Source organism: Colossoma macropomum, unplaced genomic scaffold (assembly GCF_904425465.1).
Source record: "Colossoma macropomum unplaced genomic scaffold, Colossoma_macropomum, whole genome shotgun sequence".
Classification (NCBI taxonomy): Eukaryota; Metazoa; Chordata; class Actinopteri; order Characiformes; family Serrasalmidae; genus Colossoma; species Colossoma macropomum.
Genome location: NW_023494805.1, coordinates 14,799,092 through 14,820,153, shown reverse-complemented (window position 1 = coordinate 14,820,153; position 21,062 = coordinate 14,799,092). Strand labels below are relative to the sequence as shown.

Genomic DNA, 21,062 nt, shown 5'->3' with positions numbered 1-21,062 from the left:
ACGCCGCTAAACGACAAGATGGCGACCGGAAGCACTTACCTCATCATTATTATTTCTGAGACTGAGAAAGGGAAAATATTTCTGCGGGGCGAGCGATGAATAAAACCCCTCCTACTGACAGAAAAAAACACTGCATATATTTACGCAGAGAGCACCGTTTAGTTTGGTGAAGAGAGCAGGTTACGGATGCTGTGCAGCGCTGATCCGGGGAGGATGTTGTATGAAGCGCCAAATTACTGTTACTGCTCTCCAGCAGCCTGCAGTACCGACACCCACCGAGCGGGGCACCACTGAGCAAAAGACAACTACAAACCGAATACCGCAGGCCTGCCGTTAGAGCTGGGTGGTGCTGATGGAATGCAACATCACGATATAATTCCCAAACGTACATAGCTTAGGTGTCAGTCCACACGATTTACTCATATACAATACATTTTTACGCATTTTTACTGAGGTACATGGCCATATAAGACTGGAACATGGGAAATGTAGTCTAACACAGGTTCCCTGCAAACGCTGGCCATTAATTGTGTTATTATTAGGTTAGTTTTTATTTTCTATTTCTTTAGATTTACTTGCCCAAAAGTCATCTGATCAGAAGAAGATTCAACATAAGCACATTCATTTATGCAAAATTATTCTGTCGTGCACATGCTGTACACAGACAAAACTGGTGTCTCCTCATGTAAGAAATGGGCCAATCCGAGAGTCAGAATTGTGCTGTAATAATCATATGTTTTTGTGTGAGAGACTGTTTAGCTGCTTACCTGTCAAATAAAGTTTAGATAAATTTCTGATTCTGTATGAGGGATGACACACAATAAAAAAAATAAATAAATAATAAATTGCTGTTGTTGCTGCAGATTTTAATGGTAAAAATGTTCCAGATGTTTATACAGTGTAAAGCTGTGAATGTAAGGTTTACTGTCTGCAGACGTTGACACCCATGAAAAATATCATGGTATCAGATGTCAGCCTGAAATCAAAATTGACCTTATTATCTGCGGTTAGGCAGAGCTGCGAGGTTGCTAGCTAGAATAGGTTAAAAATAACATGTACTGAGACCCAGCAGCTGTCATATTGAGATAAGCATTGCTTATAAGCTGTGAAGAAAAAAAAAATAGGCTCTGAAATATTTAGCCTAGATTATGTTCATGTTTTACAGATGACCAATATGATTAGCCTAAATAATTGCCACACTTAGCGTGTTGCACACAATCATTATTTACCTGATGTCATTATAAAATATTTCCATTTTTTCTCAAATAAATGTCCATTTTATATTTAATGTATGTTTTTAAAAACATTTCAGTTCCCTAAGAATATTTTTCCAAGCTTCCATTGAATTTTAAAGTTCCGCTCCATAGCTCAGCACAGAAAAATGGTTATGACTGTTCAGACGTAATTTGTACACAGTATAAGCGTCCCTCATTAAATGTTTTTTACTTCAGTTTTTCAGGGTGGAACATAACAAAAGCCTCAGAGCTCCTACACAGTACTTGATTTTTCTGCTTAAATAGTCACTGAGCAATGAAAAAGCATGTGTGTCAGATAACCAGAGCTTTTTTGTTTTCTAATTTATTTGATTTTCTTTGTCAGAAACATGCTTTAGAAACCTGTATAAAAGTCTAAATCAGAGTAACCCACTCCCACATTTTTATAAATACTAACAGCACTCTGCCGGCTCTAATATTACATTGTGATGAATCAGCTAGTGCAGAAGGCAATCATTGTCACTGACACTGGTAATTATACCACCTGGGCATTTCTAACAAGCCACAAAACTGCAACTGGCTCATTGCTTGTAACTAGCGACTGATGGAGAAGACAAAGTTAACATTACAACAAAGTCTTTGTAATGCGCTCAGTATCCAAGGCTAATACAAAAATACTCTGCTTTTTTCTTTTTCACTTTCACAGGCAATTAAGTAACAGTTCAATTGTGTGTGAAATAGGTCTGACAACCCACATCACACACACACACACACACACACACAGAGAGAGAAAGGAACCACATGAAACAAGTGAATTGTTGATTATGCTCAGTAACACTGGACCCTTTACTTGAGATAAAAATCTGTGTAAAACAAAGTGCTCATGTTGCAGAACTGATGCAGGGCCCCAGTAGAAAGTTACCAGGTACACTGAAAAATCATAGCATATTATAGCAAGGATAAGCAGCTTAAATGTAGGCACTAATTATGTAATTATTTTGTAAGTATATCATAGAACTATTTTCAGATATTTTTATTTATTTTAAGTAATTTTGGAAGGCTTAGCATTAGCAGATAATTTGCTTTTTTCAAGAAATCATGCTTAAAGGAAGTAAAATTATCTTGCAGTGCTAGTGAGATCATTTCACTTCATAAGACAACTTCGAGTATAAAATCTATAAGAAAACTCTTATAATGTTTTTACATCAGCCTCATAATGTGAAATATTAGACATACTGCCTAAATTTAAAGGACACTTACTGAGTTAAAAGTGGTGGTGATAGGAACCAGACACCAAAAGAGTTTAATGACTCTAAAAACTACCTCATAAAAGCTAATATAGAAAATTGTTGTGAATGTTTTGCCAGGTGCCTGAGACAACATTTGACACTTGTTTTGTAATTTATTTATTTAAAATCCATTCATTGTAGAGAGGTGCTGTAAGCCATATTTACCATTTTTACCACTATTATCAACATAACATTTAAAATGTTTAGCTTACCCAGATAGCCTTTTTTAGTGTAATTTCATTGCAAGGTAAAAAAAGAGAAACATTAAAAAGTTTCCACCAACATGAGTTCCACAGTGGAACTGAGGACAGTGAGTCTGAGCTGAGCAGTAAATCCTGTCTCACCACATCTCCGGTTATTTCGTTCAGAAGATGAAAATGGCTGTGTTGTTTTCAATATGCTCCCTTCCACAAACAGCAGGGCTGATAGCTATGGCTCTGTTTTTGCCACTCATATTGTTACCTAGAAAGTTTAGAAGAACAAGAACCACAATTTTAATGCGATTTACATGTTTATTTTGGGGTATTCTCTGTACAGACTAGCAGAGTAAATGCTGTTCATCAGCCTATTCTGATCGTATGAGACTCATCTAAGCAGTATCCTAGTTACATGATAGTAATACATACATTATTGTAAAAATATCTCACAATTTTTTAGTCATTTATGCATAATGGCTGAAAAATGCTACTGTTTTTGGATTGTTTAATTCTCAAAATTTATTGGAGATGACTGACTTTAGGGCATGGTTGACACACTTACCCTGCATTGAGAAGAGTGTCACATAGGAATGACTGATTAACATCTGCTGATGTTTTTCTACTGCAAACCTGGATCAGAATGATGTGGGTCTGATGGAAGATACACTGTATGTCCAAAAGTGTCCAATTAGTGAGCTCAGCTACATTAAGGTGCACCCATTGCCGACACAGAGGATGGAGTAATACCTCTCCATCCAATACCTTTGGGATGAATTGGAGCGGCGTTTGTGATCCAGAACTAACCATCCACCATCAGTACCTGAACTCACTAATGCTCTTCTGGCTGGATGCAATCAAATCCTCACAGCAATGTTTCATTATCCAGTGTAAAGCCTTTCCAGAAGAGTGAAGGCTGTTACTACAGCAAGGGAGGACAATCTCAATAGATTTCGGAAAAACACTGGATGAGCAGGCGTCTACAAACTTTTGAACATATAGAGTAACAAACTGAAACTTTATAAGTGATACTAGTGCTTGGTAGAACAGCAAGCCCTGTATTATAGCAACAGCATAACAAAGTAACATTCCTAAAGCACTTTTTGAAAAGCAAGTGCTTATTGAAAAAACATCATTTGTCTGTCCTGGTGGCTGCTGGACTCAAGATGACAAAAAGCTAGTTTGTTTAATGGAATTCAGAACTTTCAGTTCAGCTGTGAAATATAAGGATCTTGCAGGTTACTTGGTTAAGGACTGTGGATGCACATATAAACAGGATTTTTCAGCTGCCTTTTTATATGCAATGTTTCAAGAAATTTACTGAACCATTATATATGTCACAGACAAAAGAATATTTGTAAACTGTATCAAGATAAGGTACCAGTCAAAAGTTTGGGCACACAAACTCAGAAGATTTTAGAAATTACCCCCCTGTGCCTTGACGCTGTTGATAATTCTCTTGAGTAGCTTAATGAGGAGCCACCTCAGCTGATCTTCCAACAGGGCTAAAGAAGATACACTGAGACACTGTTGTTGCCAAAACCCACTCAGTGGTGTAATTTTAAAATACAGACATTATTATTTATTATTATTTTTTGACTGCACCATAAAAAGGTCTTAAAAAAGTAAATATGCTACAACAAAAATCTGTCTTATGTTCTCTTAACTTATTTTAAGTTCAGTTAACTCAAAATTTTATTGCAAAACACCAATTTATTATAGTGTACAGCTCTTAACATCATTCTAAAGACATCTAAAATTTCTATGTTGTACTTTTTTTTTTACTAAAAATTAGAAATCCGTAAAGTTGTAAAGTAGTAGCATCATAATAGAATCATTTTGCACATTTATCTGCAGCAATTTTTAAAATTTTATTGAACACAGTGATTTTACTGATAAAGTTATACTAAAACTGAACATCCAGAATGTTTCATTTTTTGTGTTGGGAATAAATTTATACACAGACATTGACTTCACTGTTTGTATTAGTCTTAAGAATTAATTTGTCCTCAAAATGATAAAAAATGTATGCTGTTAGGTCCAAACGTTGGCTTGTTATTGTATATAATGAATATAATTTACCCATTCTTTCTCTCAACATGTTAAAAACAGCCAAAAAGATCAATAAATGTAATTTTCTAACACCACAAACTGGGGAATTTAAACAGCCTCAGTGTTTGCCCTCCTAACACTTTCTCCGCTTCTATGTACGCAAAAGCAATCAATAAAACGAAGGATCACTGCAGTGTGTTGGAGGACAGTGGAGGGGGAGGCGTCTCCCACATTACACACAGGATTTAGTTTAGCAGGAATCTTGCGATGACAGAGTTGGGATCAGACCTCAGAGAAACGGTAAGTATGTATGTTTACTAGAAGTTTTGTTTGGCATTTGAATGGAATCGCCTTGAATCGTCTTTCTCAATAATACTGCACTCACGGAAAAACCTTTTTCAAATATTTGCTGGAATCAATATGTATCTGTTCAAAGTTCATGTAATACACAGAGAAGCTTAGTTCTAGGAATCCTGCAGAGCATTACTCAGTGTAACTTGTATAAAAATATAAACCAAAATCTAAAACATTTTACACATGGAGCTTTATCATTTATGCTTTCATTTGAAGTGCATTACTACATTGCAGTAATAATATAAGAATGTTAACAATGACATAACAAGATAAGCTTATTACAGTTAAGCAGTAAACCTGTTTTAGACAAAACAGGCTATGATTTTTTTTTCATTTTTATAATATGTAAGTGTAAAATGTAGTGATGAACAATATTTTCACTCTAAATCTACAAAAAGTGGAATTAGGCTACTTTTATGACAATGTTAATACCTCAGTACTTGTAAGTACCTTAGTTTTGTTAGTTATCACAGTTTGACATGAAATATTGAGATTTAGATATGTTGCCACAGGTGAATAACTTTTACAATGAAAAATACTGATTTCGTTATTTTGCTTAATACACCTGTTGGAATTTCTGTTTATGTATTATTTCATGCTGCACATTTTATTCCTCTCTAAATCTCCAAATTTAACATTAATTCAATATGTTAGTAAAGTAAATTGCAATATTCTTCTTGTGTTTATTTTCAAATACCTTTATGCCTTGCACTTTTAGAAATGTTCAACAGTACGGTACCACTGAGTGCAGTGGTAATCTACACCAGTTACAGTTTCTATGACACTGTCCTGTTTGTATTACAATTTATACATCTAGTGCAGCAAATTCAGGAAACTCACGAAATCATTTAGACACAACAGCAAAAAAAGAAGAAATATGAATAATAATCCTTGTCTGTGAAGACTTTGCCTTTCAGCAGCACTAACTTTTGATAACAGTGATAAAAAACTAAAGTACAATCTTTGTTACAGCAGAACATACGTTTTGTTTTTAGATATCATTGTTATATACAAGCAAAACTGATGTCAGTGGAGTTATTAGTAAAGCCATAACATCACTGACCACTGTAACATTACTGATGACACTGACAAATATGGCTTTTTCTAAAATATAGTCTGCTACCATTTAGTTTCAGTCACATACTATATACAAACAATATACAGAAATGTTGTATTCATGTTGTTATTTTACTCAAATTTTAAAATAATTTTGCTTAACACCACTGACACAAATATTTGCAACATATGAAACTGTCAGTAGTAAAACCAAAGTTATCAGAAATATGAGAAGAAATCTCATTATCCATGCACTTCTCAGAGTTAATTATACTTCTTTTGAGTTTTCCATGTAAGCGGTAGTTCAAAAAGATCTTCTTGTGTTTTTTTTAAATAACACAATATACTTACCTTTGTAACACCACTGACAAAAACTCTTGGGACAGGATTTATTACCACAATTAAGATTTTACACAGGACAGACAGTAATTGTTAATTTATTTAGAAAAAAAAAAACAAATTTAACAAATAAAAAATGTATTTTTTATATGAAATTTATACTTTAGCATCGTTGAAGTCACTCCAATGACTTGCTGTTTTTCAGGATAAATAAAAATCACAAAAAGAACAATTATTATAGTTTATTTACTGGTTATTTAGCATTAGAATAAAGAAGCATCGATTAGCTTTATGATTATTTTTATAGTTTCAAAGTTGTGAGACTGCACTTGCCATGGCAAAGCTAGAATGATGCAACTAAAGTAGATTCGTAGCATTTTATGGTGTGATATTCCTACCAATTAATCAACTGAGCATGTCATAAACAAATGCTCAATAAAAGCTGGACAAAATGGTTGTAAACAAATATACATTACATAATTTCACTGTCATGTATATTTCAGGACCTGTGGAAGCCCCTATGGAGATGGCAATCTTCAACAGGACTCTTTATGCCACCTGTGAAGTAGCTCCTGACCGTAGTCTACCCATCGGTCAACCTGAAATATATGGACAAGTTCTCTTCAAACAAATCTTTCCAGCAGGCACTGTGCAAGTGATGGTCAATCTTCGTGGCTTGCCCATTGATGATCATCAGAAACGTGCCATTCATTTCCATCAGTATGGAGATATGAGCCAAGGGTGCATTACTACTGGTCCACACTACAACCCCCTCAGTGTTGACCATCCTGCTCACCCTGGAGACCTAGGCAACTTTGTCTCCAGCAATGGAACCATAAGGAGATATATGAAAGTTGATGGGGCTACACTTTTTGGAGGTCAGTCCATTCTGGGACATGCTGTGGTGGTCCATGAGAAGGAGGACGATCTAGGATTAGGGCCGGATGAGGAGAGCAAACGAAGTGGCAATGCAGGAAGAAGGATTGCTGGATGTGTCATTGGCATCTGCTCTCCAAGCCTGTGGCAAAAGAACACGGAACTCACCAAGGATGTGGAGGAGGAGAAACAGTGATGGGCAGAACAAAGAAGTACGAAGAGAGAGAGTCAGTGATGGAGAAAGATGAGGGAGGAAATGTAAGATAAGATAAGGCCACAAGAAGTTTAGAAGATCAAGAACCATGATTTCAATGTGATTGCCAGGCTCTACTGTGGGCGTACACTCTTAAAAAGATGGTGCTTCAAGGGTTCTTCAGTGAAGAAAATGGTTCTATGTAGAACCATGATCACTGAAAGAGCCTTTTTCATTATTAAAAGATGCTTCGCATCATGAAATCATTCTTCAGATTAATGTAGGATGTGCTGCAGGTGATTCTATACAAAACCATTTTGAAAAGGGTTCTATATTGCACCAAAAAGGGTTCTGCTTCTGTTATGATATCATCCTTGTAACAGTAGAAGAACCCTTTTGGTGCCATATAGAACCCTGTCTAAAAGGTTCTATATAGACCCATTTCATGATGTGAGGAATCCTTTAATCATGAAAAGGGTTCTTTGTGTGTTCATGGTTCTGTATAGAACCTTTTTCTTTACCGAAGAACCCTTGAAGAACCATCATTTTTAAGAGTGTACTCTGTTGTCACTTGCAGAATTTGTCCTCTGTCAGCCTTTAGTGATTATAATGAATATTATATTGAATTATTGAATATAAAATGTTTAAAATGTGTCATAGAAAACTCATGCTGTTCAACAAAGCATTAGCCGCATTATATTTTGCTAAATGTTTTATACATACATTGATGACTGTCTTAATCTAAGGTATCAAAATATGTGAACACAAACAAAACCTGATCATTTTTACACATCTCTACCCTATAATCTAACATTTCAAGAGGACTATAAATAAAAGAAACAGATCAGTATTCCAGGAAGAGTTTTTTTTTTTACAACATTATCATTACAGTTTTCTCTAACACTGCACTTGCAAAAGGCCAAATATGATTTGTTTTAAAGATGAGAGACAGACAATTCATGAATCTAAAAAGTTCCTTTTTCTTATGTGCAGACAAGGCAGCAGTAGCAGAACGTTAGCAGAATAAAGATGGCCTGTATAACGAATGTTATGAAACTGAGACATTTATTGAGCAGTGTGCTCCCTCATAAAACACATTTTTAAAATTGACATTTATTTAAGGTGTTATTCAACAAGAAAATGTGAAAAAGTAATTGACCCCTAAATCACTCAAGAAACAAATGAACCAACTTTAAATGACAATGAGATTCAGGTATTAAATTATGTGAACACAAACAAAACCTGATAATTTTTACACATCTCAATATATTACCTCACATTTCAAGAGGACTATAGATAAAAGAAACATCAGTATTTTGGTAAGTGTTTTTTATATAACTTTAGCATTATTGAGTTTCCTCCAAAACTGCACTTGCAAAAGGCCAAGTCTGATGCTGACTGAGCACAGCCCGACTGTTGAACGTAAGCCTCACTCATATTGAAGATTTTACAAGCCCACTTGGCTATGATTAATGGAAAATCCAAAAGAGTTATAAAAAAGGCTGCTGATATCTTTCAGTCTGGAAGGGGTTACAAAACCATTTCTAAGGTTCTAGGACATCACTGAACCACAGTGAGGGCCACTATCTACAAACTGAGAATCCTAGGAATGCTGGTGTATCTTCCAAGAAGCGGACAGCTTTCCAAAATTTCAAATCATTTATGAGGTCATTAAATGTCTCTTGCACAGACATGAAAGTGAATTAAACTTCATTTACAGTATTGCTACCAGACCTATCAAGAAAGATATCTAATGAGTTCCCAAAAACACTCATGTTACCATCCAAACAGGGATTTATACAACAGTTAGTTTCGGATATGCAAGAAGCGTTCTAACCGCGCTGATATTTCGCCATAATATCATGGGTTTTTCACAAACATTGTATCATTCTGCTACGACCCCGTTGCTAAGCAACGAGTTTGACAGCTGTAGGAGACACTCAAGCCATTTGAACGTTTTTACTTCTTACTTCGCGAACAAACAGAAAATGGACACTTGATCAGATTCTGAAGATGAGACCACACTAAATTTCCGAAACTGTCATTACCGCTGATCAAGCTTTTCAGTGGGCAGCTGAGACAGAAGAACACCTAAACAACCTGCCTTCGGCTTGTGTCTGTGACCAAATCACAGCCGTGATGTTATTTCGCAAAAACACACTCCCTCTCGTGTTCTATTACTTAATTGAACAACAAGCTCCAATGTACAAAACTGTGATTATACAGGCTATGCAGCCTAATGGCTTATATAGAGCTTCAACTCTATATAAGAGCTCCAGAATCCAGTAAAAATCCCTGTTTTAACAATAACAAAAACTTAGTTAAACAAATTATTAGCAACCCCATACTGCCGTTTGTTTGGTCGTTGTTCAAAATAACCACATTATACAAAGTGAAACTTCCTTGCAGAGATCGTTTGAGTCAGGTTGAAAGTACTGAGGTGAAATCAGAAGTATTGCATCAGGGGAGGGCGCTCAAGAGTGTTGAGCCAGAGTTGACCCACAAGCTCTATTCTTGGGTTCAAGACTTAGGTAATCGCACTGAAACAGATCTTGAATGATGACCACATAAAACGCAGTTATTCTACATGCTGACCAAGAGGGCACTTCTATACTCTGAGGGCAAAGGGGCAAAGGTTCAAGCGCCCTCTGGGGTCTACCTGTGCATGTGCCTGCCAAAGGTTTCAGGAAAATATCCAAGGAGCTGCAGGTCTCTCCAGCCTCAGCTAAGGTCAGTGTTCAAGACTCCACAGTAAGAAAGGGACTGGGTGAAAGAGGCAGTCATGGAAGAGTAACAACACTGTGAAGCAAACAACACTGCTAACCAAAAGAAACATCAATAATCATCTCACATCTGCAAAAAAGGCATCTTGACAATCTATGAGCCTCTTATGATAATGTAATATGGACAGGCTAGTCTCAAGTGTAACTTTTCGCTCCCTTTATATCTGCCATAAAAGTTCTGCATTTCACATTAGGAATAACATACATTCAACATTCAAACATGGTGGTGGTAGTGGGCAGGTGTGGGGATTATTTGTTGCCTCAGAACTTGGACAACTTGCTATTACTAAAGAAACTATGGATTCTGTTCTTTATAAGAGAATTCCCAAGTAGACTGTTCATCTATCCACAAGCTGAAGCTAACACACAATCAGGTTATGCAGCAAGATGATGGTCCAAAACAGAAAAGCTAGTTCAGATCTGAATGGCTAAAAGGAAACCAAATTAATGTTTTGGCCTTGTCAAAGTCCTGACTTAGACCCACTAAAGACGCTGGGGCAGAGCCTCAAACGAGCAGGTCATGTATGAAAACCTACAAAAATGTCAGATTTAATCCCTTAAAATCCCAGGCTTATTATATACTAAGGCTTATTATTCATCAATTGTAGCGACTTCAATGCAAACTGGTTGAGCTGTTCTTAGGTTATAGGAGTGTGTAATAAACGTTTGGTCCCGCCGGTGTGCCCTGGCCATTTAAGGGGTAAAAGCAGCTGTGCAAAGAAGTGTGGGAGATCAAATTAAAGGAAATGTTAGCTGCAGTTATTGCTGCTAGAGGTCATGAAACAAGTTCTTAATTTCAAGAAGGGCATTACTTTTTGACATGGGTGATTTGCATGTTACTCCTTGAAATAATGGAAATAATAATATTAAAAATGTGCTTTATGTTTGAAAACGTTCTCTTTGCCTAATATTACATTTTATTGAAAGATTTAAAAGCATTCACTGTGGCAAATATGCAGTAACTGAGAATATTTTTACAACACAGTATTATGGCTACATACACATTCTAGGACAACAGGATTCTATATAGTACCAAAAAAGGGTTCTTAGGCTTGTAACAATAGTATAACCCTTTTTGGTGCTAGACCCTTTTCAAAATGATTCTTTAATCAATCTAGAATCATCTACAGCATATTCTCTGTCAATCTGAACAACCCTTTCACAATGCAAAGAACCCTATAATCATGCAAAGGGTTCTTTGAGTGTTCATGATTCTATATGAAACCTTTTTCTTTACTAAAGAACCCTTGAAGAACCATCTTTTTTAAGAATGTAGTTTAACTTTTTAATTTAACTCTTTTCAGCAAAAGAGATTCATCACGGCAGCACTTTCACCCATTGGACAAAATGTCTCACCATTTTCTTATGAAATATATAACAAAGACATGAAAAAAGACATATTTCAACCTCCTGATAGGAATCATCAGTCAAGCCTGTTCCTTCCTTATGAGAAACGGAAAGACTGTTATTGCTACCTTGTTGTGTAAAAATCACTATATGCTATATGTCGTAAAGTTTGCAGACACCTGCTCATCTAACATCTGTTCTGAAATCAAAGGTATTAATAGGGCATTTGGGTCTTTGCTGTTGTAACAGTCTCTGCTTTTCTAGGAAGCCTTTACACTAGAACATTAGAACATTGCTCTGAGAATGTGATTGCATTTAGCTATAAGAGCATTAGTGAGGTCAGGTACTGATGTTGGATGATTAGTTCTGGATAACAAACTCTACTCCAGTTCATTCCTAAGGTATTTGATGGAGCTCCATCAATCCAGAGAATGCAGTTCTACTGCTTCACAGCTCAAAGCTGGGGGGCTTTATACCCCTCTATCTGATGCTTGGCACTGGGCAGGGTGACCTTAGGCTCCTGTGCAGCTGCATATGTAGCTAATTTCTGTAATTAAAAGGGGACTTTTGGACACACTGTATATAATACTTTTGTAAAGCACTATAGTATAATTTAATGAATGGGATTTTTGGTCAGTTCTCTCTTAACATTGTTCTGTAGCATTGTCTTGAGCAACATAAAGAACTTTGTCAGCAAGGACAACATGTGAGCCACCTAAGTTTAGATGAACTCAGCCAATGGCAGAAACCTACTTTAAGATTTATGTATCCCTACAAACACACACACACAAACACACACACACACACACACACACATGCCCACAGCACTTCAGTTCTCAGTCTATAAACAAATCAAATGGGCTATAAATAAAGGCATAAAATGCAATGTCCCGAGCGCTTCTGCGTAAGGCCTCTTCGGGACATTGCCCATGTGGGCAGCACAACAAAAATAAAGCCAATGAAGCCAATAAATAACTTAAGCAAGAGTGCGCGGAGATGAAACTAGTTGTGTGTGCGGCCAGTTGTTTAGGGTCAAGCCGACTGGATTGGGATGATTTGCTGTTTCAATTAATTGTATAATTGTTCATTATTTAAACTTGTCATGGTTGAAATGTCGAGTTCAAAGGCAAGGAATTGGCATTTATACAGTACTGTGCAAAATTCCATTTGAGACTTGCTCTTAGTTTCTCAAATAAATCTTGCAGGCATTTTTCAGCACAGGAAAAAAACTCCAAGTTGATTTATCCCCAAGCCTCTGTTGCCTAAAGTTGCCTAAAATTTGACCCAACCTTTTTTTTATAGCATGGAAAAATATCCCTGCGGAATTTATTTGAAAAACAGAAAGCAGGTTCTGAAGTATGATGGACTTTTCAGTCGACCTAGATTTCGTTTCTTCGCATATTTGCAAAGTTCAGTCTTAGAGATTGGTTGCATTTTCTGCTTCTCACAGTCCAAGTGATCTCAAACACATTCAGTGATGTCTGGTCTCTGGGGTGGTCAGTCCTTTGTTCTGAGAACACCAGCAGCTTCTGTATTTGATTTATACATTTTCTTCATTTTGTCTATTTTCCTTTCTCAGTAACAGCTTCTTGACAGCTACAAATTCTTTCAGACTCGCAGTTTTGAATTTTCTTCTCACAGCGGAAGATTGGACAGAAACACTTGTGGATTTTTTTCAGACCTGAAACCAGAGTAGAGCTTGATATTATATCCTCAAAGATAAAACCAAGTGCTGTTCATCTAATGGTGACAGTTTTGGTGGTCTTCCAGGTCTTGCAGGGTTAAAAAAAATAATTCTCCCAATCTTCGGAGTATCTTCTATCTAATGTCCTAAAAAAAATAAATAACTTTTTCTTAATAGCCATTTTGACTAATAATTAAATTAACAAAGGGTTGTCACTAACTTTCGCACAGTACTCATCTCATCTCATCATCTAAACCGCTTATCCTTCTGGGTCGCGGTGGGGTGCTGGAGCCTATCCCAGCTGTCATCGGGCGGAAGGCAGGATACACCCTGGACAGGTCGCCAGTCCATCGCAGGGCAGACAAACAGACATATACATCCACACACACACTCACACCTAGGGGCAATTTAGCACGTCCAATTGACCTGACTGCATGTTTTTGGACTGTGGGAGGAAACCGGAGTACCCGGAGGAAACCCACGCAGACACGGGGAGAACATGCAAACTCCACACAGAAACGACCCTGGTCACCCAGCCGGGAATCGAACCCAGGCCATTCTTGCTGTGAGGCGACAGCGCTACCCACTGCGCCACCGTGCTGCCCTTCGCACAGTACTATATTATAAATATATTAAACAGTACTTTACTCACATAAAGTGTTGTGAGTGTAGCTAAAGACAGGCTAGTTTTTGGTACTGCAACAACAGAAGCAATGATTTTAAACAATATGTGCCAATGCATGGCTGCAATAACTAAACATATGAAATAAACTAACTAACTAGCTAAGCTTTATGCTTAGCTAGTGTACAGTCTCCTTTGTGAAAGTGTGTGGAAATTAAATGTAGAAAATAGTGAGTGCCTCTAGCACCCTATGCTCTCGGTTGAGAGTATCTCCTGCAGGGGACTGACTGTGTTAGGCTGGTATAAATAAATAAATGTATGAAGTGCATGTCAGTGCGAGTGTAAGTCATTCAGAGGCCTTGTTTCACCTGAAGTAATTAACCCCATGGAGAGAGTAGTGTTGTACGAGAGCAATACCCCTCTGAAAAGCTGCAGGAGTGATAGAGAAATAAACATAAGCCTAAAAAATCAGAAACATCTTCATATTACACTGTTGGCAGAAGTTGCCCCTGATTCTAAGATAAGCACTGACATTCACCAGACATCTTCAGACCTCAGTGCTCTTCGGATTCATTGTGTAGTCTGTTTTATTATTATTTTTAATAATTATCATTATTGTTATTATTTTAATATTATTATCATTTTAGGTATTATTAACAGCATGTAATAATATTACAATAACATTCTTCAGTGGATGTTCTGGAGAATAGCTGTACTCATTAGAACATTGAAGGGCTTGTCTGAAATATTAAAAGGTCCTCTTATTTTAATCCCTTAAACTGCAGGCTTATTATATAGTTATTAATATTAAGGCTTATTATTTAGTGACTATTGTCATTATCAAGTGCTGTCAAGTCAATTCCAACTCTTGTCGAGCATATGGATAGTGTATCTCGAGAATATCCTGACTTCTGTTTGGGTCTTCAGGCTTCTTAATGTCTCGTTTATGATTTTCTCCATCCATTTTCTCGCTGCTCGTCCTCTTCCTCTTTTACCTTCAACTGTTCGAGGCATAACTGTCTTTTCCAATAAATCGGATCTTCTCAAAATATATCCAAAATAAGAGAGCTTCAAAGAAGACCACAGGTTGAACAATTCTGATCTTTATTTGGAGACACACATTATTACATTTGAAGATCTTTTCAAGCTCCTACATCTTTATTGTGTCGAATGCCAACCTGTGTCATACTTCTTGACTGTTGGAATCTTTGTTGTTAATAATTTATCTAAGTAGACAAAAGTATCCACCACTCCACATCTTCTTCTCCTTTAGTAGTACAGTAGATTTTGCTGTTGTCATAACCTTTGTTTTCTTCATATTGAGCTAAAGTCCCATCGTTTCACGCTGTTCTCTCCCCCCTCAACAATCCAGGTTTATTTCATATAAAGGCTTATTATTCAGTAACTACAGGGACTTTAATGCAAACTAATGGAGCTATTCTTAGGTTATAGAAGTGTGTAATAAAACTTTGGGCCAGCCGGTAGGCCCGTGGCTTCTAAACGTTCCTTATAAGGGCCTTCAGATCTGTCAGATTTTCTGCCATGATTGTCATGTGAAGGTTATTGATGTTTCTTCCACCAATCTTGAATCAGTGATCATCTTCCTCCAGTCCTGCTTCTCCCATCACATGTTCAGAATACAGGCTGAACAAGGAAGGTGACAGTTTGCAGCCTTGTCTGGAAAACAATCCTAATGTTTCCAATGTATTTGCTCTCCATGGGCCACATACTGAACTCTGAAACTTTAAGGAGTTAATAAATAAGAGCTCAGGTTTGTAACATTTGATGTGAAATGTCTTTAGTTAGCCAGAACATGCATTACTTTTACTCAACTATAGTAACAAATCAGTATGAGTCCAGACGTCATCTCTGTAATCCCCCTCCCCACCAAACTCATTAAAGAGCCAAAATATGAATATTTTGTGTTTGATGAGTTAGCACCATAAAACTGGCAACCTCAACAAAATACACCACATGAACCAGCAAGCTTTGTCAAGTGTGGTACTTAAGTTGTTTTAGCAGTAGTAGATTACAGTTTGAGTTGCTGCTATTGATATATAGCGGTGTTGAAGTTTAATAGTAGACTTACTTTCACGCGACGTTATTTCATTGGCCAGGAGTGTCAGCTTGCTTTTAGCATAAATGTAGCATTATTTGTATTTTGACTGCTTAACAACTGCATAATTCAGAGAATCCAGTAACCCTCAGGGGGGAAATGTACGCAGGACAAAACAAATCAGGTTGGGAACATTACTGTTTACCATATGGTGGCAATTTTCAGAAACGGTATTCATTTTTCTCATAGAAAAAACAGCTTAGACCTGGAGTTCCTAATATGGGTATGACGCTGACTACAAAATGATGATCATACATTTCAAACATTAACCTACATTTTACACAGCAATAGTGAATAAACAAGCAAAGTATATTGTCTTTTTTTAATTCATTGAAGAGAATTTTCATACAGGGCTCACTGGGCCCATAAACTCTTAGTTACCGCCAAGTACTGGAACTATTCATTGGACCCAATAAATAACTTAAAGGAGAGTAAATGAAACCGTTTGGAAGAGTGTTAAAGAAGTCTGTGTGTAAATGAGATCATTAAGATGCAAAACACTGATATTTCCTATGTCTTTACTTTTCCATTCATTTTACTTTCCACTTCACACGCAGGCAACCACTCGCTTCCTGTTCTCAGAAGCGAAAAAAGACCGTTTGCTCGCTCCAAAATGGTGAATCGAACCATTTTACACTCACACCTTGCTCCATCACTCAGATCTGACGGCATATTCTTATTCTTAAATGAATAATTGAACAGTGTCTGTGTGCATCCTCCTGTACAAATGCACCGTCCCCTGTCTAATAGAAGCAAAGAGCAAGCTAAAGCAGCTGGGAATACGTTCCTTCCTGTGGTGCAGCTGTGGCAGGAGGAGACTGACGAGCTGCCACTGAGATGGTGGGGAGACGGTGAGAAGACGCGGGGGGCGGGGGTGGGGGGCAGAAAGTGGATTGTCGACTTCAGTCGGCATCACATCAAAATCCTTATTTCACCTTGAGCCCAGTGGAGCCCGAGACAACTCAGCTCAGCTGCAGCGGTGGAGAGAGAGCAGTACTCAGATGCAGTGGGCTCCACAGTGTGAGGGGCTTGTCTGTCATGAATAGTGACTGAGATGACAATGTGTGGAGACAATGGTGGGACAGCTCAAAGAAGAGACATAAAAAAAAAGACTCCCTCCGTGCCTGCTAAGAGTTGAATATATAAATTTTCACTTGTGCAAGCATAGATTCCTGCTTGTATGCTCAAGAATAATGCCACAGTTCAATGTTTGATGTTTTTATGTATATGAAATGCGTTTTCAATATTTCAATTAGTTATTAAATGACAGATAATATAGTTTGATTATCAATTTTTTTCATTGCTGTAATAAATTGAAATCTGTAAAATGTTACACAGGACTAGCATATCGTCATCTGTCCAAAGAAAAACATGCATCTCCAAAACAGTAATTTTAAGAGAAGGTGAAAATGTTCTTAACTTTTAATATAAGTTAATGAAAAGGAAAAAAAAGCAAATTTGAAGTATTTCTGTTGGTCCATTCACCATGAATATACACACAATGTATAAAAAAGGGCAGTTGCTGTGCTCAAATGATGTAGAAAAAAAAACAGAAAAAAGAAGATGCATGTCTTTTGTGAGGGGGGTTAGTGACATTGTTAGAATCATTTTACATACATACATTTTCTAAGATGCTTATTCTTCTGGGTCGTGAGGGATGCTGGAGCCTATCCCAGTGGTCATTGGACAGAAGGCAGGAAACACCCTGAACAGGTCGCCAGTCCATCACAGGGCAGACACACAGACATATACATCCACACTCACATTAGGAGCAATTTAGCATGTCCAATTGGCCTGACTGCTTGTTTTTGGACTGTGGGAGAAAACCAGAGAACCCGGAGGAAACCCACATAGACACGGGGAGAACATGTAAACTCCGCTCATAAAGGACCCTGTTTGCCTGGTTGGGGAATCAAACCCAGACCTTTCTTGCTGTGAGGCTATAGCGCTACCCACTGCCCCTTATTTTATACCGTACTGTACAAAAGTCAGAAACCACCCTTCATTCAAGTACAAGAAATTAAATTTTCAGAAGGTATTTCTTTAGATTACAGATTACATTTAAGATAATCCACTGCAATAAGGAAGGGAAAGGTCAAATTAAAATAAGTCAAGTGGGTTTCCAAAACTGGAGTTCAAAAAAGTATTAAAATATATGGAGAAAATGGAACTCCTAACAACTGTACAACACCGGGTAGACCACTAAACTCTCACCATCAGATAAACAGCACTTAAAACTTTCACCTTTGAGAGAGAGGAGACAATCAATCTGAAAAAATCCACAGGTGTTTCTGTCCATCCTTCCACTGTGAGAAGACAACTCAACACTATGAGTCTGAAAGGATGTGTAGCTTTCAGGAAGCTGTTACTGAGAAAAGAAAATAGACAAACAATAAGAAAATTTGCAAATGAGTCAATGATGCTGCTGGTGTTCTCAGAATAGTGGACTGACCACCCCAGAGTCCGGACTTCAACATCACAGAATTTGTTTGGAATTATTTGGATTATGAGAAACAGAAAATACAACCAACCTTTAAACGGAACTTTGGAGGTGTGGAAAATTATCCATGCAGATTTCTTTGAAAAACTAAAAACAAGTCTCCTGAAAAGAACAGAAGCTGTAATAAAGGCAGAGTGGACGTCAGTAAATACTGAAACATTTTATTTATGTATTTATTTAGCTGTTAAGGCTTCTGTGTAATTTTCTGTTACACATATGTTTTCTGCTTTTTTCCCTGATGCTAGAAAATGAATAGCTTGTACTTAATCTCTGTTTTGACTGGAAATTGAACTGCAAATGAAGTGTGGCCTCTGACTTTTGCACAGTACCAAACTGGTTTAACATTCATACAACATGAATTTAAGCTTTATACTCAGTGTGAACTTTTGAACGATACTATATAGTATATGAAGCATTCTTTCTCTCTTAGACATGCATACACACTTTTAAGAAGGAGCAGGCGGTCTCCCAGTGCTCCATGTGGTTAATATTCTCTCTAATCACCGGTGTGCCAGTCTGGCATTGCGGTGGCTCACTTCAGTCCCCAGCGTCAGCTCACTGCACAGCTTCATTAGCACCAAAATCCACCCAGAGCCTGCCAACAGGACACATCAGCTACCTGGCACCACGCCTCACGCTCAGCCTGGCTTCTTCAGAGTTTCCGTGTCTGTGATTGAGTGAAGAGTGTGTTTCAGGCTGGGCGTGTGTGTCCAGGGCAGAGTGAGATTAAAAATAGAAAAACCTTGCCTTCTGCAGAATAAGCAATTCAAGACTTTTTGGCTTTGATGATGCATTTGCTCGCAGGAGCCAGCTGCCAGCTGAGACCAGCTGAGACGGGATATCTGCGTGTATGTGTATGTGTGTGCGCCTGTATATACTACTCAGATCAAACCAGGCAGAGGTAACGAACTCTCGTGACAGAGTCTGCATTTGAATGAATGGGTAACACTTTCTTTGACTGCCCATTAAGTTCTAGGTATTAACCAGGTAAGCATGTGGTACAACCTGGAAAGTTCTAAGTAATTATTTTGATTCCAAGACAGTTTAACTAAATTACACGTAAATGGTCAATAGATTCTAGGTATTAACTGGGTATGTGTGTAGTACACTCTTCACAGTACTGCGCAATTGTCTTGGGTTAAAGTACCAGGTAGTTATTGTAGTAAAAAGACTACACAAAAAAAAAAATACACAGTATTTACACAGTATGAGCCTATTTATTATCTATAAACAAAATTGAATTCTGGGCTGTAAAAGAAAGCATTCTTATTGTGCACTCTTAAAAAAGATGGTTCTTCAAGGGTTCTTTAGTAAAGAAAATGGTTACATATAGAACCATGAACACTCAAAGAACCCTTTGCATGATTATAGGGTTCTTTGTATCGTGAAATGGTTCTTTAGAATGATAGAAAATGTGTTTTATATGGTTCTATATAGAACCTTTTTGAAAAATGTTCTATATAGCACCCAAAAGGGCTATTCTAGTGTTACAAGCTTGAAACCATAACAATAGAAGAACCCTTTTGGGTGCTATATAGAACATTTTTTAAAAAGTGCGAAATCATGCACAGGGTTCTTTGAGTGTTCATGGTTCTATATAGAACCAGTTTCTTTACCAAAGAACCATTGAAGAACCATCTTTTTTTAAGTTTACTGTAGATTATGAAATCCTCAAGTTCTTTGAATCATTATTCTTAAATTATTGCATTCTTTGCCAGCGCAGTCTAAAAGTCTCAGACTTTTAGACCCCACTGTATCGTCTAATCATTTTGTGCCATCAAGTTATACCATATTGGTACTTGAAGGTACTTCTAATTTACTTTCCCATTCAAATGTGTATAGTGAAATTTCAGAGATGTTCATACTCACCTTGTACCTCCAAATTGGTATTTGAGGTATTTTACTTTAATTATGAGGTGTTTATGTCCTTTACCAGTGTAACAGCTAGATTTCAATATAATTTGGTTAGACTGTCTTGGTACTCACCATATTACTCAAAATAAATGCTTACGTAAATGTTAAAATACCTCCCGTTACATGACGTTTTGTTGATTTCTAAGTGAAAATAACACATCCTCTACAGAAAACACACTTAAGTATGACAGTATTCTGCAAATGTTACAGCATAATTTAAATTTATTTAATAAGTTTAACATATTCTCAAAGAATACAATACAAAACATAAAATGTGTCACCTTTTATAAGGGCCATATTTTATGTATTTTCTTTCCAACATGTTAAATAATTAAATTGTAAATGACAGAAATGAAATAAACAGAAAATACATCAGAGTAATTGTGCATTAAAATGCACAGTAGAGGATATGAACTTATTTTCACTAAGACAATCAACATAATGTACTTCGCCCAAACTTTGACTGTTTATATATTTTTGTTGCGTTTTATTCTTCTTTTGTCAAGCGCCTTGAGGTGACGCTGTCATG

General features: G+C 37.1%; 1 protein-coding gene across 1 annotated transcript; it reads left to right on the top strand.

Moving 5' to 3' along the window:
- The first annotated feature begins 4,910 nt into the window (after positions 1-4,910).
- Positions 4,911-7,876, top strand: sod3a (superoxide dismutase 3, extracellular a). Its single transcript, XM_036596242.1, has 2 exons — positions 4,911-5,049; positions 7,002-7,876. The coding sequence occupies exon 2, from the start codon at positions 7,019-7,021 to the stop codon at positions 7,568-7,570; it is 552 nt and encodes a 183-aa protein (XP_036452135.1). The 5' UTR covers positions 4,911-5,049; positions 7,002-7,018; the 3' UTR covers positions 7,571-7,876.
- The last annotated feature ends 13,186 nt before the right edge of the window (positions 7,877-21,062 follow it).

What these genes read in the sequence shown, in the direction of transcription:
- sod3a (XM_036596242.1), top strand. Translation starts at nt 7,019, where the DNA reads ATGGAGATGGCAATCTTCAACAGGACTCTTTATGCCACCTGTGAAGTA.